Here is a 16,750-nt window from a genome sequence, read left to right as displayed (position 1 = left end):
TCTGACTGAGCACATGTAAAGCACAGCGAGCATGCTTGACTAAAAGAGAGTTATTAAGCTCTGGAAAGGGCTGCCTAGGGAGGTGGTGGAGTCCTCATCCCTAGAGATATTCAAAAGACACATAGATGAGGTGCTGAGGGACATGGTTTAGTGATGGACTTGGCAGTGTGAGGTGAGTGGTTGGACTTGATGATCTTAAATGTCTTTTCCAACCATAACAATTGTATGATACTCTGAAAAGCCCACCAAAGAATGTAGTTGACCTCAGTTGATTACACTTACTGCACTGGGACTGCCTCATGGAAATAAACACCAGAGGCTAGTTTTACAAAGGGACTGGACACAGAGCTATTAATAATACAGGTATCTATGCAAGGTAAATTAAGGCTTACAGGTAGGAATTTCAAATGCACCTCACTGAATTAAGAGCAAGAGGCACATTCAAATCAGTATATTGGCCAAGTGCCAGCTTAGAGGTCACCCAATCTCCATCCCTCCTGTGAAGCTCAGCCTGCACTGACTGAGCTTTCTATGTGAGGGCAGACCTGACAGCATGTCTGCACAAAGCTACAGAACTATACTAACTAAATTGTCAGTGCAAAAGGGCTAAAACTAGAGTTGACACTATCAGCAGAAGGCTACAGGCAAAAGCATTGCAACAATACGTTAATTATCTTGAAAAGTAAGCATTACAAATTTAAAGTCAAAGATTTAAGGAGATGTATGCAGGTTGGGCTATAAAGCTCACAGGCACAGAGGTTAGCTCTGGTAATGAAAAGTATTTGGCATATAATTGTGATCAGCAACAGTGCTGTCTACAGCTCAGGTTATTTTAATTTGGAAAGCCTTTTTTTTCTCTAGCTGCATTGCATTATCAAAGTACAGGGTATTACAGTTGCTTCAAGACTATCTGGAATTCAGGCTCAAAGCAGCTACAGTTCTTTTTGACAGAGTGAGTGGTACTGGGGACATGGTGGCTAAGAAAGCTGCTGGCTGTGTTGGACTTCTCTTTCCATGGTGTAAAATTGGTCCTGACCAACAGTATGGAGTTGTGAGGGACACTGTCCTTGACCCAAATATCAGTCACACCTGTAGACAACAGCAGGCAGACAAGTCAGTCACAGCACTCTTCTTAGAAAGGCTTGACATTGTTAGGTATGAGATCGGACAGCATGACACACATTATGCATTAACTCAATCTACTCTAAAACCACTGTGAGCTCTGAGTGTGCTGGAATTGACCTTCTGCCTTTCCCCTCCACTGCAGATAGCTGAGATACAGCGAGCATGGATAAACAGTGAACACCTTTCCAGTCTTGTCATGGTCATTCTGAATAGTGCATTTTTCAAGAAAGCACTCTGCTTCATGCAAATGGAAGGACATGGAGTATGTGTTTACCATTTGGAAGGAAGAAGAATATTGCACACAAATCTCTGCTGAAGAAGAAACTTTTACCTACGAAGAACCATGTGAAAAACATGTAAAGGTACTTACTATAAGCCTGACCTTTTTTTATAGTTTAAAGAGTTGGTACTATTCCTTTCTTAAAATAATTTTAAAACTTCTCTCATTGTCCTGAAATACTTAAAGGATTTAGATTTTAATTTATCTTTATGTATAAATGAATTAACTAATATAATTGATCATTTCAGAAAGTTAATTCTGTACTAAAAAGAGTAGCTGCTGTAATTTTGGTGCCACATAAACTGTTCTTTATAGATAATAAAGCAGTTTTAATTGTCAAATACACATTATCAAAGTTTGAGCAGAAGAAGAATACTTTGGCCTGTGTATAATTACAAATCTTTACCTCAGCATGGTAAGGCTTGCATTTCTACAGCTAGCAATTCCCTGTCAAACACATCTTTATAAATGTAGTTTCTGGAGAAGGGAAGGCTTAGTAGTTAAGACTTTCCAAGGAACTGGTGACTTAAGGTATTTGAACATTTCCAGTGTCCCATGTAACAGGACCTGTGTTTCATGATTTCCAACATTTCCCTAAATGAATGCTCAAAGTTGAATGCCCAAAGCAAAAGACCTGCAGTCACCAGTCAATTGACAATCAGCAGAACTAAGCAATTATAAACAAAAAAGCTTGACTTCGTTGCTAAACAGAAGTTATAAAAATGGTGAATGCAAAAATAAACCCTGAATTACTTTGAAGCAAATAGACTCCATTGAAGGAGATTCTCAGGTCACTTAGGGTTGACTCTGAAAGGAAACAGTTTTTACGCCAGAAGGAAACAGCAACACCAGCAGCATCTGACTCCTTCAAGTACAGTAAGTGAGTGAAGGCCGTGAGACAACCCTCTTCAGTGATGCATGTTATACCCATAAAACACATTCATACATCATATACACTGGGATAGTCCAAGACACTGGCACATGGGGAGGGAAGTGTATTTAGAACTTTCTAGCTTTAAACAATGGCACATTCAAAAATAATTCAGTGCCTTGTATAGGTACAGTGGGCTGACTTCTGGACACATTTAACTCTATTTCCTTTAGCACATTGGGTGAATTTTGCACAAACTTCAGAATACCATGTAGAAGCCAATCTGGGAGGCTGAGTGCCAGCTAGAGCAATAATTCAACTTGTGCTGTTATCATAAATCAAACCCTCTGCGTCCTGCAGAGACAGCAAGACCTAAGCCTTTGCTGAATTCCTACACAGATTACATTAAAAAAAAAGCAAGCCTTGACAGTGTAGTTGATGTGGTGCTCAAAGGAAAGCTTGAAGGTGCAGATGAAACTGAGATTACAAGGTGGTTGGAAAGTAAATAACAATCGCATCAAACAGAACCACACGTGGGAAAGGGTTAGGAGGAACCTGCTGCTTAGCCAGTGACAACCAGCGTGATTCAATGTCACAAGATGATCCAATTTACAAAGATACAACATGAGAGAAAACTCCTATCCAACCCTCAGTAACAGCAAGAGAAACAAGCATGACATACTAGTGCATAAGTAAAAAAATGCTTGAAAATAGCTGTAGAAGAAAGGACATCAGCTTCATCTGTCAGGGAAAAGCCCATTGAGGTTCCTGGAGTTTAAGGGATGTAAAAACCAGGAATGAAATAAGACACAAACGCTTGCAATTTCAGATTCCATCACTCTCACCCATACAGAGAATGTGCTTTTCTATCTAAGAGATCCCTATGTAATCAGTGCCACTAAAGTTTCTACTTAGTGGAATAAGGCAACAGATATGTTGGCTAAAGGTAAAAGTAGCATCTTGGAGAGCTTTAGTAAAGCCACTCAAGAATTTTCTATTGACTATTCCAGAGAAAATAGCAGTTTCCACCAAAAAAAAAGACAGAATTTTTGAAGGAAAATGGTAATACCCTTCTTTAAAAACATATTTCTTCTAAGATAACAGAAAATGTTTAATTTCTGGGGACAATTTACACAAATGTAATGCACACACCACACACACTTCTCTTCCTACTATGAGTCAGAAGGCTTTTATTTGCAGGCTCAAGCACAATGTGTTTAAGGTCAGAAAGAGCACTGTGGTTCACCATCTGAGTACTCCTACCTCCTCCATCTCTCAGGTGTCAGTTAGAGTCTGGGGTTGTGTGCCTTCCAGAGGCACTTCAGAGGATGACAGCTGTGTCACCCGGTGCTCCACCTGTGCCATGGGGCAGCTGGGCAGCAGGGTATATTGCAAGGCATAGAAATGATGACTTGGAGGCATTGTAGCAAAACCGGGAAGAAAGTCAATTTAGTTTTAGAGGAGATATTTTCAACACAACTGCGTAAAAAAATCATTTCAGTTGAAAACAAAATGCCAAAATAATGACTCAAATTTCCCAGGACAGACATACTCATTCTCTCCCAGTCTAATGCTTAAATCTGAGAGGAATTCTATACTACACCTTGCGGAGTCATTTGATTCAAGCACTTGTTCTTTCAGGAAAGCTCTTTAATAAACAGTTATATTTGAACCTACTTACAAAGCAATCCAAACAAAAGAACTTTCATTAAGAGTCAAATCGTGCTCTTCTAGGCTAGGACTGCAATTTATGCTGTAAAAACTTGGAAAGAAGTTGGGAATTAAATTGTAGTTCAGAAACTGTTTTGATATGCTGCGCAGTGAATAATACACTGGAGGTGAAAACAGATTGGTAGGATTTTGGAGAGCCTCGTCCCATATGTGTACATCACCAAAGACATATAGGAGCCTTCTGAACAGTTACACGTTGGTTTGGGATTCAGTGCAAGAAACCACTACCCTGAAACACGATCATATTGTGAGTTATCTTTGCCAAAACTCATAAATTCAAGCTCAGGGAAAACATATTGGGTGTCTGGAAACAGTGGAGGCAATTTTTCCCTGCAGACCTGCTAGAGATTTTCACTATAATGAAAAACTCTAAGGTATTACTATAGAAATAAGTTGGAAAACTGTTTCCCAGCCAAAATTACTTGGATCTGCTTTATAAACTACAAAAAACCCCCACCCATTGAAATCATAAAAACTCTGGATTTACACTGTTAGCTCCCATAAAGCCAGCTGTTGATACCCAATTATTTTAAATGCTTCGAGATGATCCCAGCTCACTTCCTATCTGGGTCAAAGGAGGCCCTGAAAGGAAAAGCAGACAGGCAAGCACAGAGGCGCAAGAACAGAAGGAGAAAGGAACTGCTAGCAGAGCCATTCACAGCAATTAGAGCTCCACATGCACTTACAGAGCTCCTAGAAAAGAAAAATGTCTGCTATTGGAGTATCTACCCTTGAATGTCCCTGCCTCCAGGGATGCCCAGCAAAAGACATCTTTACACTGCCGTGTTTTGCCTAGCTCTGTTGACAGCAGGAAGCAGAGTATTTTCCATGTGAAAGATTTAGCCAGTTCTTTGGCAGCTTAGTTTTTAACCAGAAAACACTTATTCCATAAAGGCAAAGTATACAGTAAGACCCACTTTAAAGATCAAAACTGTACACTCATGGAGAAAAACAGTGTACATCATCTCTTTTAGTGTACAACATCTCTTATAGCTATAAAATTAAATGAGCACGAGGGCCAAAAGTATCCATATATCTTTAGAACAAAACCAGAATTTTCCAGCTGGGACTAAATGAAATATCAAGATCTCAGAATTTTTAACATAGGCTGGAAATTCTGGTTTGCAGACAGTTCAAAGCTATAGCTGTGATTTGAGGCTATTCCACATTCACTGCGAGTAGATGGAGAACATAAGTAAAACTCAAGAGCACCAGGGAAAGTTGACCTTTGCTATTTGTAAAATAAACCTATCTGGATATGCCTGCATCCCTTTTTGCAAAGATATTTTTTCCCTTTGTATATTTACATGCACACAAGTCTGTGAAAGAAATGTAGACTCTTCTAGGGATGCCACAATATTCAAAAGAGGACATTTGAGAGGATTCCATGACTGAACTAGCAGGAGGTAGACTCACTATTCACTCTCAATCTGGCAGGGTAGGGAATGATATCAACACTATAAAACAACATAGGACACGATTTCTTTCGCTCTTCTCTCCAGGATTGTATTCAAGTGGAATCAGGCAACTGTGAGAGACAGAGACCTGTCCTTCTCAGGATGTGTGTTATGCTTAATTGCTGAAGGCATGAAGCATTTTAAAAGGTTTGTCAATAAAATCCCTATTTAGTTAACCCAAATCTCCTCAGATCTCTTGTTACAGGGAGCCTTCTGCTCTTAACATCTGGGCAGGCAAAGCCTCCAATTACACTGCTGCATTTGGTAGCTTAATAGACCTAGATAAGGGTCCCTGGTATATCCATTTCCCTTGGTAACTGCTTATCTCTGGCTAGTCCAATGATATGCAGCCTTTATGACCCAGTGAGGCACATAATCATGTGGTAAACCACGCAGCGTGTGTGCACATTCATACTAAATCCAAAGCTTTCCATGACCTTTCCTCTTCTGGGGCTGGACTTGCATCTGTCACAGCTACACTTTGTAATTGATGGGGATAGGGCAGGGGGAAAGGGAGGGAGCAGCCCAAGGTCCTGGCCGGGAGCAGGCTCGCACGGTTCAAGCTCCTTTTCTCCCACGTGCAGCCTGCTCCTTGCCAGCATCTTCAGGGAAGAGGGCAGGAGCAGGCAGGAGGCTGCTGAGCTGGCTGTGGACCAGATGGCAGGCGCCCACCAGCTACTCCCTGAGGCCCCAAGGAACAGAGCCTGGCATGCACCCTGCAAATCATCAAAATCCCTCCAAAGCATGACCTGAGGCTCCATCTGAAATAAAGATCTACCATCAGTCAAATAGCTTCACGGCAAGAGTTCTCCTAGTATGTCCCTAACTGGATGATATTGGAGAAAATCTGTGAAAATCAACTCAGTACACTGTTGTCTCCTCTGAACCAAGGTGAAGCTACAAGTATTCCCTTCTAAGCCTTGCTATCTGCAACCGTAAATTATCACAGACAGACTTGCAGTTCGACCTCTACAGTTTGTCGACTCGAACATCTGACATCCAGTCCTTTTTGTTGCACCTGAATTCTGCATTGGACCATTCCGAGCTTTCCTTCCTGAATAACTCTAAGAACACAGGCAGACATTTGTCTTGCTTTTTCCTTCATTATTTTCCTTTAGTTCCCCCTCTGCAGCCGAATCAATGTCTTCAAAAGCCTTTTAGAAATTGTTTCAAACTTAATATCTCCATGTTGAAAGTCTGATGGGGAATTTGCTGAGGTTCTGCAGTGCCATACACTGATTTTCCTGCTTTCTTTAAAGGCCACAGAACCCCATTGCCCTCTGTTTTTCTCAGTCCATCTGCCAGCTAATTTACAGGCACTCATAAAACCATCTTTTCTGTTGTCTGTACGCCTCAGTTTTCCTCTGCTTTTGCATCGAGTTCTGTGACAATGAACAAGGGCAGATCAGCTACAGAAATTTCTCTTAAAGCTTTTATTTTAACCTTCAAGTCTCATGTTTGTCACTTTACGTTTATGTGCCAACAACATGAGAAAGCAAAAGCCAGCAGTTTGTCAAAGCATGCCCTCTAGGGATTTGGGTTCTGTTTCAGCTGTCACCGTGTCACCATATATACCTACTGATGTAACTTCTGATGTGCAGTAAGAATTGGTAAACAATTCCTCTCTTGCAGTGCACTTCTGCCCATGTTGGTGTCAGTGCTTTTGATCAATAAACCATTGAGGCATCTTCCAGCAGGAATATTCTTCCAACTGTTGCTGAGGAACAGCACGGTTCATGCACTATTTCCTTGTTTTCAATGTAATAAATGAGCTTTTTACTTTTATCCTCCCTTCAAGTAGTATCTTCCCCAGCTTGCTATGCAGCTATTGCTCACTGTTTATCCACATCTCCAGTTTGTGAGAAGGCTCACTGGTTTCTATTGGTATAAACTAGCTTTAATCAAAGTAATAGGTCACCATCTGTATTACTGCAAGCAAGGACTTCTGTTCTTTCTGTGGCACTGGCATGTAATAGAGCTATTTCTTCACATTAGGCCTGACACTTACTTCTTCTAAAGTAATTCCCTGGGTTCACTGAGTCCTTTCGAACTCACAGTCCCCATTTTTTTTAGTTATGATGTTAGGTTTTTCCAGGCAGCTCCAGACTCCAAGAATGGCACTTGCAGTAACTGACTGCTGCCACGACATTCAGTGCTTTACACAGTCTTTAGTTTTGAGTCTTTCTTCTGCAAATGAAATCCAAACCAGACATCTCCACCACGATTACCTGGAAATGCCATTGTCCATCTTACTTGGTGAAACTAGTGACTTTATGCTGTCTTTATCCAAGCTGATGTAGATTCTACTTCCTAGTACCTTGGATGCACTGCTGGGCTGGTAAATCATGTCCTTAAACCCACGCAGTGTTTTCCACATTATTAGCACCAGTGATATGCTAGTATCAGTTAAGCCTAAGCACTGCTATCCCACACCAGTGCTTTCTCTCTCCTCTTCACCTCTCCCCAGCTTCTGCTGTGAACTGATCCATTCAGGTGTTTCTTTTTCTCTGTATTTTCTTGTGCCTGACATACCAGAGCTCTCGTTCCAATTTCCACTTCATTAAAAATGCAAACAAAGGCAAGTATCTGCTATTGGCAACACATTTATAGACAGCTCCGTTTTTGCAAAGTCCTGGTGTTTAAAGGCACTGGGTGTGCACAATCAACAATTTGTTCTTCTGTTTCGATGGTTTTTTACACACTGAGATTTTATTTGTCCACAAATATTCAAGTAGTTTTCAGGGCTGTATATATAATACAGACAGTTGATAGCACTTAATTTGTCCATCTGTGGAATAGATGTCCTAACTGTGCAAGCAGTTCTAATGTGGCCATAAGGAATAGAATCTTCTAACATTGCCTTAATAATTCAGTTTACTGAGTCACTGTGTCAATTCTGTATTTTAGGGTTTTCCCTATGAATAAGCAAACATTAACCTATTAAGTTAGCAACACTATATATACTTCATTGCTGCTCTTCTCTGTATTCTCTCTTCTACCTTGAAAGAACACACTTCTCACCTTTATTAAACTGTTCTCCTTGACTTATGCTCCTGCTATATCCTCTGAATGTTATGGTTACTTCAGCTTGCCTTCTCAGAACACTGGGAAAACTGTTGGAGGCCAACATTCTGCATGTCTTTTCCATTACTGCACCGTGCTTTTGCAGTGCCTGACTATGCTCTTGGCACATGCTTTTCTTCTGATGATGTATCCAGGTGAATAAAATTCTAATTTACAGACTCACACACAAATAGAGATCCAAGTTTCGAGAAGACTGAAACTATCTGCAGATTAAGGAATTTGTCAGCAGTTTTAGGTGGGGAAAAAAATAATCCAACTACAAACATTAGAAACTGAGTCAACATCTGACTGGGTAATATTTGTAATGCCATCTTTCATTTAAAAATGTTGGAGTGCATTATGTTGCATGGTGACATTAGACACCCTGTGAATGTCATAGTCAACTAGCAAAAAGTCAGGGTTATTTCCCCTACTGAGTTACAAAGGGTTCCCCTCTCCTTGCTAGCACAGGACTCTTCACAGCTTTGCTATATTGTTGCTTTCTCTGTGACACCTTTCATCTGAAGATACCAAACCAAGCTACACACACATGCTAAAAACAGACCATTCTTCAAATACTTATGAAGTAAGAAACTATTATAAGATCCAACTTACTGAGGAAGAAATTGAAATAGAGATTTATTAAACTGACTTAGAAATTGAGTAGAGGTCACAAATGTGTAGATCTAACCCCTAAAGGCCTGGCTCCCGGCCCTGGGTGTTACTCACAGATAACACATGCACACTCCCAAAAAAGGTCCCTGCTTCAGCTTTCCTGTTTCATAGAATCATAGAATTATCATAGAATGGTAGGGGTTGGAAGGGACCTTTGGAGATCATCCAGTGCAATCCCCCTGCAGAAGCAGGTCCATTTAGATCTGGTCACACAGGAACGTGTCCAGGTGGGTCTTGAAGACCTCCAAGGAAGGAGCCTCCACACCCTCCCTGGGCAGCCTGTGCCAGGGCTCCCTCACCTGAATAGTAAAATAGTATTTTCTTATATTTATATGGAACTTTGTGTGTTCCAGCTTCATCCCATTACCTCTGTCCTGTTGCTAGATACAACAGAAAAAAAGGGATGCCCCAACCTGTTTGTGTACATGGCACCAAAACCACTGCAGGTAGAGTAGGTGAAGGTATTGCTCCCACGCCCCAGTACAATTCATTATATTACACTGCCACCCGTATTACAACAAAGCAGTGTCATTAAAGCTAATCCTACAGAGCCCCACAGGAGCGTGTGACCAGAATGAAAGCAGCAGGGCACAGTTCATGAGCCACCAGAGAAGCACTTCACTGCAGCTTGCTTTCAGATGTAAAAGCCTCATTTTAAATAAAACAAAAACTTTTACTTTGATAAGTGCTGGCTGCTTCAAAAAGATATTCTCTTCTCAAATCTCCCCAGCTAAATGCCACCACAGCTGTAAGGGCCAACCACGTGTGCAGTCAGGCTGGGAATTATCCACACAAATAAAGAGCACAGCTTGAAACATTGACTTTTTCCTGATCAAAAGGGTCTGGGAGACAACTGGACAGTTTGGATCAGGCAAAGGATAGGGCTTTTGTTACTTTCAAAGAACACCCCAGTGAATAGAGTAGCCAATGTGGCCCTGGTGGCAGTGATACATTCTAACACTCTCCTCATCCCACACTAGTTACTTAAAAGCTTGGCTTTGCCTCTGTTTAGGGTTTAGTTTTTTCCCCTTTTCCTTTTGGTTGAAGAACCTTAGGGAAAAACTGAAATACAATCAATCCTTTCCTTATCTTTTTTAATAGCATTCCCTATCTCAGCTGTCTCCCCCACAAACCAAATAACAAATTCCAAACATTACCAAAGGAACCTTGTCACATAAACAAGTCTTCACTACACTCACATTACAGAAATACCTGCTTTAATTTTACTAAATATTTTTCTGTGCGTTTTCATATTAATTTATTTCATATATTTTAGCTTAAAGTGAAAAAATAATACAGAAAAATTACTTTCCATCTGTTTTGGCATAGTTTCATTCACCATTTTCAACTCCATGTGCTGAAATGAAAGATACAACATGAAAAAATTATCCATTAAACAATTTAAATTCATGAAATATTCACACTATTTTACTTTGTAAAGCTGCTCTTTTAAACAAAACCTAAAGAATTTAAGGACAAGTTCCTGTGTGACCTACTCTAGGTGGTCCTGCTCTGGCAGGGGGGTTGGGCCCTGCCAGACCCTGATCTTTCAATGTCCCTTCCAACCCTTACAAATCTGTGATTCTGTGAAGGATTAAAGCCACATGATACGGCAGAATGCTCTTCACAAAGATCTGTATCTCTTTTAATAGTCATATACCCCAGTTGAACAGAAAACAACCTGACATTGAGCTATGTGACAGCTAAGCAATGTATTCCAAATAAATATATTCCATCAACATTATGAATTTTGCAGTTTATTTTCATTCTAAGTAAAAGCACTTCAGCAACAGGCTTTGGTCTCAATTGCTTACATAGCAATCCAGAAGGATGTAGAGATCCACCTTCTTCCCCAATAGCTGTCTATCTTATCATCTTATAACCACACATATGATAAAATGTCATAACTAACATTGTAACATTGATGGGATAGAAATATGTTATTTAGAAGCAAAAAAGCACCCAAGAACTTCAGTCCTTCTATCTCAAACCAGTCTTATTTTCAGAGTTGTGGCATTTGATTGTAATCAACTTGCAGAAAAAACCTCTATAAAAACAAAATACAGGAGCATCACTTGTACATCAGATGAAACAATAAGGTAGTGTAAAATTATACTGCAACTGTAAAAAGTATATCCTTCATGGGTGGTATGTTTTATTTTTTAAGTATCAGACTGAAATCACAAAGACAGTATTTTCTTTAACTGATCTCATAGGATTACCTGTAACTACTCCGATTCTGTGAATTGCTATGAAGTTAATATCTTGTAATTGTTTCACTAGTATATAAAACCATAAAACGCTATTGTCACTGTAGGCTTACCTGTTTTGTTTGCAAATGAAAATGAGTGTCTGGTGTACAAAAGCTCTCCAAACTGTGGTTAATATTGGAAACCTACAGAGCAATAGTAGGCAGTGACTCTACTAGAGATTTCTGGAGTAATACCTGTCATGTCACAGCTAAAAGATAGTAAGAGATCTAATTTCATGGAAACAAACAGCAAGACTCCCCTTTGACCTGGGCAGCAGTTGTGGCCACTCCTTTGATTACTTGGCATTTCTTAACAATAGTATGACCTTGAATCTTGTTAAAATAAGGGCTTCAAACTACTAACTTCCAGCAAAGTGTTAATTCAAATGTTCATGAGGTCCATAGCCACTCAATAAAAAATATGTCCTATAAAGTACAGTCTCTGAAGAGATTAGTGCATCTGTATTTTATCATTTTTAAAAGGTTTGTTTCCCCCTATTGTAAAGCACATTCCCTCAAGACATCAGCTGGAATGGGACAGATTACTATACGAATCAACACTGAACTCTTCACCTTTATCTGAGGTGATCAGGAAGTAATTAGTGAGCCTACGGTGTAAGGAAGAAAGTTTTAACATCTACTTAATTTCTCATAAGTATGTTGTTTGAAGGCTGTTTCTGAAATGGATCCTCCTAACCTGAAGCATGAAATTCACTGTTTGATGGGATAGGCCTGAATACTAAACAGTGTGATGAAATTCATGCTCACACTTTGAACGCCCAGATCCATATTCTAAGGGTTGGAAGCCAAAGCCAAGCCTTTTTCCTTCCCCTCCAAAACAACTCTTTCCCTTTCTCACTCTTCCATTATATACCATCATAGCCTATATGTTCAGAGTCTAAGAGATAAGGAAGGAAGAGGGATTTTTTTATTGTTGTTGTAAACATCACTAGGCAATACTTGTAGATTAAATCATGGAAAAAACATTCCAGAAGAAGATTACAATCCCTTGCAGATGGGAAAAGCAGCACAGGCAGTCAGGGTGAGGAATGTTATCAGAAACGCCTATTTGGATCTCATGGTCCAGAGTACAAAAGTAGAAACATGTTTCCTTTAAATACAAAGAAATTGGAATTCTTTCTGAGATACGATAATGCTGGAAGACCTCACTAAACAAGAAGTTGTTTTTGAGCAAATCAAGGCCAGACTTTCCAAGCAGAATGTCCAGCCCTGAATGCCTGAGAGGTTAAATATAAAACCTTTGGGAAAAGATACTGGAGAGACCTAAGGACTTGCACGGGCAGGGAATGGGACTAAAACATAGTGCTGAGGCAGAATTTGGTAACAGAGTGGATACAAGGGTAATGAAGACAGATACGTGATATGAAGGCAACAATTAAGAGGAGATATGATGGGATAGGAATTTGGAAGAATGGGAGAAACATAGAGTTCTTTGTTTTATCGAGTTCCATGGAGTCACAAAGCATCTAGTGTGATTTACTGACAGGCTGCTGAAGGCACTTGAATCTCTAAATGACTCTCCCCATTTGTTATGAAATAATAGCTGGCAGTAAACAATGAACAGTGCTCACACGTTTCTAATTAAATGCACAGATTACACTCCCTAATCTAGTTATACATATCCTACTCAATATAAAGCTTCAATAGACACTGACCTGTGATATACAAGTACTGAAAACATATGTATGCCCTGAGAAACTCTCCAGGCAAGCAGAACCTGTAAACGTCACGTGTAGCAGAAGACATTATTTTAGAAGTGGGTATGTCAGCCTGATGGTATGAGGGGTTTGTATGTTCAAAATATTGAAACACTGTCATATTTCTTTCCCTCACGTTTTCTTCAACACTTTTGTAGCAGCAGGAGTTAATCAGCCACAGATCTTCAGCTGACACATATTGGCAGAAATTCAATGACCTCAAGCCAATGCCTGAAATGTTTTTGCACGTTTTCCAGTTTTGTACAACTTCCCACCCTACTTACCACTTGCTGAAGAGCAGGGAGAAACATCACCTTCTCATACATCTATAGTTTGTGTTTCTCTTCTAATTAAATCCTTGTGGGCACTTTAACACGCAGATAGCACTGATTATTACATAATGTACTTCTGCTGACGTTACACACACAGTATTCGCTATGGCATTGCCAAATGTCCCTCTGTTTCTCCCTTTAGTGATAGGAAAGTGTAAGAATTAATCATAGAATTAATCATTTTGGCTATAAAACTTGCTAGTCCAAACTAGCAGTAGGTGGGACTGGAAGCCAGAAATACCTAGTTCCTTGTTTTCATCCATACAGAAGACTACGTTGACACCTCAGGGAAAAGAAAATGCTGAAAGTAAAGGCTGAATCTAGTCCATTACGTCAGTGCAAACATTTAGGGAAGACCACCAATAACTTTGTGCAAAATTCACAACTGCTACCATTTCCCCTAGCTTTCAGTACCCTGTTTCTATCAGTGGTGTTCTTCTCTCCAGATATATTGATGGTTGGTGACTGATTGTTTGGATCACAGCAGTACACTTCAGCTGGAGGCTGTTTTGGAGGTGTGCATCCCTAGAGCTAATAACAGAGGTTGGCCCTGGGAATAAACACACTTCTGAGCATACAAAACCTGCCAGATTTTGTTTGACTCTGAATGTGTCGGATAATGAGTTCATATGAAACCTACCTTCTCTGCCCAGAAGCTAGAACACAACTGCAATAGCTTTAATAGAGCTGAGAGCATGATGTGGCCTGCTGAGTGCATGCAAGCTGAGAAATCAGGTTTTGTTGCAGGCTGAACAACCTGAAAACGACTATTTCTCACCATCAGAGCACTGAGCTGCAAGGCCTGAACAGGAAGGAGCTTAGAAAGCTTCCCATTAAGGTCTTGATATCAGCTCAGAGTTTAGGGGAGGAGACACCACTCTTCACTACTTTTATTCTCTGATTTTATTTTTCAAAATAGAGGGATGTAATTCAACATCACACAAAAGAGTGTCGTTTCAAACCAAGGGAAAGGACAGACCTCTTTTGAAACAGGCTCTGCACATTTCTTCACTGGCCAACTGACACTACCCTGGAAACCCTGCAAACCTTGCAAAACCTTGTAGACCTTCTAGCTAAGACTTCAGGGAGAAGAGCAGAGTCCTCAAAGGTCTGCAGAGCAGTGGAAACCTGGGAGGGAGGCACTGCTCTGCTGATCCCTACTGCAGAGCACAGCAGATGAATGAGAGGCATCAGCAGATAGACTGAGATGTGAGGGCATGGCTTTCCTCAGCTCTCAGCTTTGCTTCCTTCAGTATCTGTTAGACTAGCATGCTGAATACTTAACATTGGCCTGCTTGTACTCTTGCACAACTGTTGAGCATTTTCCAGTCATGTATCCACAGTACAGCTATAAAAACGTCTTGTTAATCTCAGTCATCATTTGAAAACATTAACTAAAAGTAAATCCAGAATATAGTCTCAATGAATTCAAATCCTATGTATAGCAAACCCAATTATTTTACAGCATGTGGCATTTATGTTTCTCTTTCAGTGGATATTAGAATAGTTTATACATTCACTATGATGATGATTTCTTCCTAGTATCCTCAATAGTAAAACAAGCATTTCTGACTAGATGACCTCACCTATCTACAGATGTCATATGCTAAGTATAAAGCAATACAGAATGATCCCACAGAGGCTGAGTAGGATTTCATATACAAGTGTTGTGTATTTGTCTGGATCCCCTTCTTGTGTAAATCCAATGAATTCAGGGATATTCTTCTCTATGATGACATATTCCTGTTTAGGATGCTGTAAAATTCATCCAGCACATTTGCTTTGGAGAAACTTAAAAATCACAGAAGGTTGTGATGTTGTGATGAACAGATAAAACACCTTTAAAATGTACATCATTAGGAGTATTGCCTCCTAACAACCATACTTTTATGACAGAAGATATAGTCAGTAAATTCAATTAGTATTAATCTTACCACAAGACTGCTGTCCAGAGAAAGTCTTTTCCCAAATTCCCTTTTCTGTAGCTGTCTTTTTCTCTCCATAGCTGAGGTTATTGTTTTCTCTTTTTGATCCACTAGAAATGTCAGACTGTTTCCAGCATCACTGAAAAAAAAAAAGTGAAAAATTAAAAGCACATTTCAATATCCTATTTAACAGTCTCTGTCTTTCATCATTAACTTTGTAATAACCCAGCAGCTAATGACTTTGTGTCTATAGTAGGCTTTGTTCCAGGAACAAATTTTCCATGCCAAAAAAAGCTAAACTCTCCAGACAGAAATATTACCAACATGTTTGGGTCACTTCTCAGAGAAAAATAAAAATCTGCTACTACTGTCTTTATCAATACACCTCATGTTTTCACAGTCTCTTTTGAACTGGGCTGGGAGCTGGATTTGCAGAGCCAACGACCTACCTGGGGCTGGGGAGGGGGAAGTAGGGAGGGAAACAGTTGATTTCACATTAATTGCACTCCCCAGTAAGCCCTGCTTGTTGGCACATCTGTGCTGCTACACTGATGTACAAATTTTGGACCTAAAAGTGAAAAGTTCTAAAAGCTTTCAACTCCCATTATCTTGAAAGTAAGACAAATGCCCTCAGCACTTTCTTTACGTTTTTAAGGTCAAAGATTCTGCTGTGATAATCAGACAGTTGCACTGCCTGTACAGAATGGCCAGGGAACTTCACCTCATAAAGGCATCGCAGAGGAAATTAGTCTTTCCAGTTCTATAGGGTTTGGTTCTTCCTCGCTGGTGGTTTCTGCTAAAAGCAAGCCACAGCTTACAAGTAATAACTACCAGCTTTCTCTTTTCTTAAATGTTCCTGATGATATATGCATTTGAAAGTTTTAGCTTGTATTTTAAGGTCATATTTATTGTGTTTTGATTCAGGATCATGAGCAAAGTTAAAGAATTTATTCAGGATTTACAGAAAGTAGAAAAATAACAGAAATCAGAATCTAACTCAAATTAAGGCAGGCAGATATCCTCATAAATACAGAACCAAATACATGAACTTTCTGCTGCATCTCACAGTGGCTGCATTTACTGATTCAGAAGGCAGCATCCTACATTTCTTAATATGCTAGCTCCTACTGAGGACAAAGAGCTTTCACTGCAATAATTTGTCCACATTTCTTAGTCCAGATTTGATGTGGAAGCCTATTTAAAAACATAAATCTAGTAATGTTGGATTAATCATACAGCACTACTTAACGCTAAACCTAGAGAAATTCATTGCATTTGACTGAAAAACTAAGCAAAAGACAAAGCTGCTTTCTTCTGATCCT

At 39.8% G+C, this 16,750-nt stretch overlaps 1 protein-coding gene across 1 annotated transcript in view; it reads right to left on the bottom strand.

Moving 5' to 3' along the window:
* NCKAP5 (NCK associated protein 5) overlaps positions 1-15,506 on the bottom strand; it is a 369,143-nt gene extending 353,637 nt beyond the window's left edge. The window contains exon 1 of the mRNA XM_062005050.1: positions 15,438-15,506. Within this exon, the coding sequence (XP_061861034.1) occupies positions 15,438-15,506 (69 nt within the window). The remainder of the gene's footprint in view (positions 1-15,437) is intronic.
* Positions 15,507-16,750: the final 1,244 nt, after the last annotated feature.

This window comes from Colius striatus, chromosome 11, assembly GCF_028858725.1.
Source record: "Colius striatus isolate bColStr4 chromosome 11, bColStr4.1.hap1, whole genome shotgun sequence".
Taxonomy (NCBI): domain Eukaryota; kingdom Metazoa; phylum Chordata; class Aves; order Coliiformes; family Coliidae; genus Colius; species Colius striatus.
Note: the sequence above shows the minus strand (reverse complement) of the source record. Positions and strands in the feature narration are given on the sequence as shown.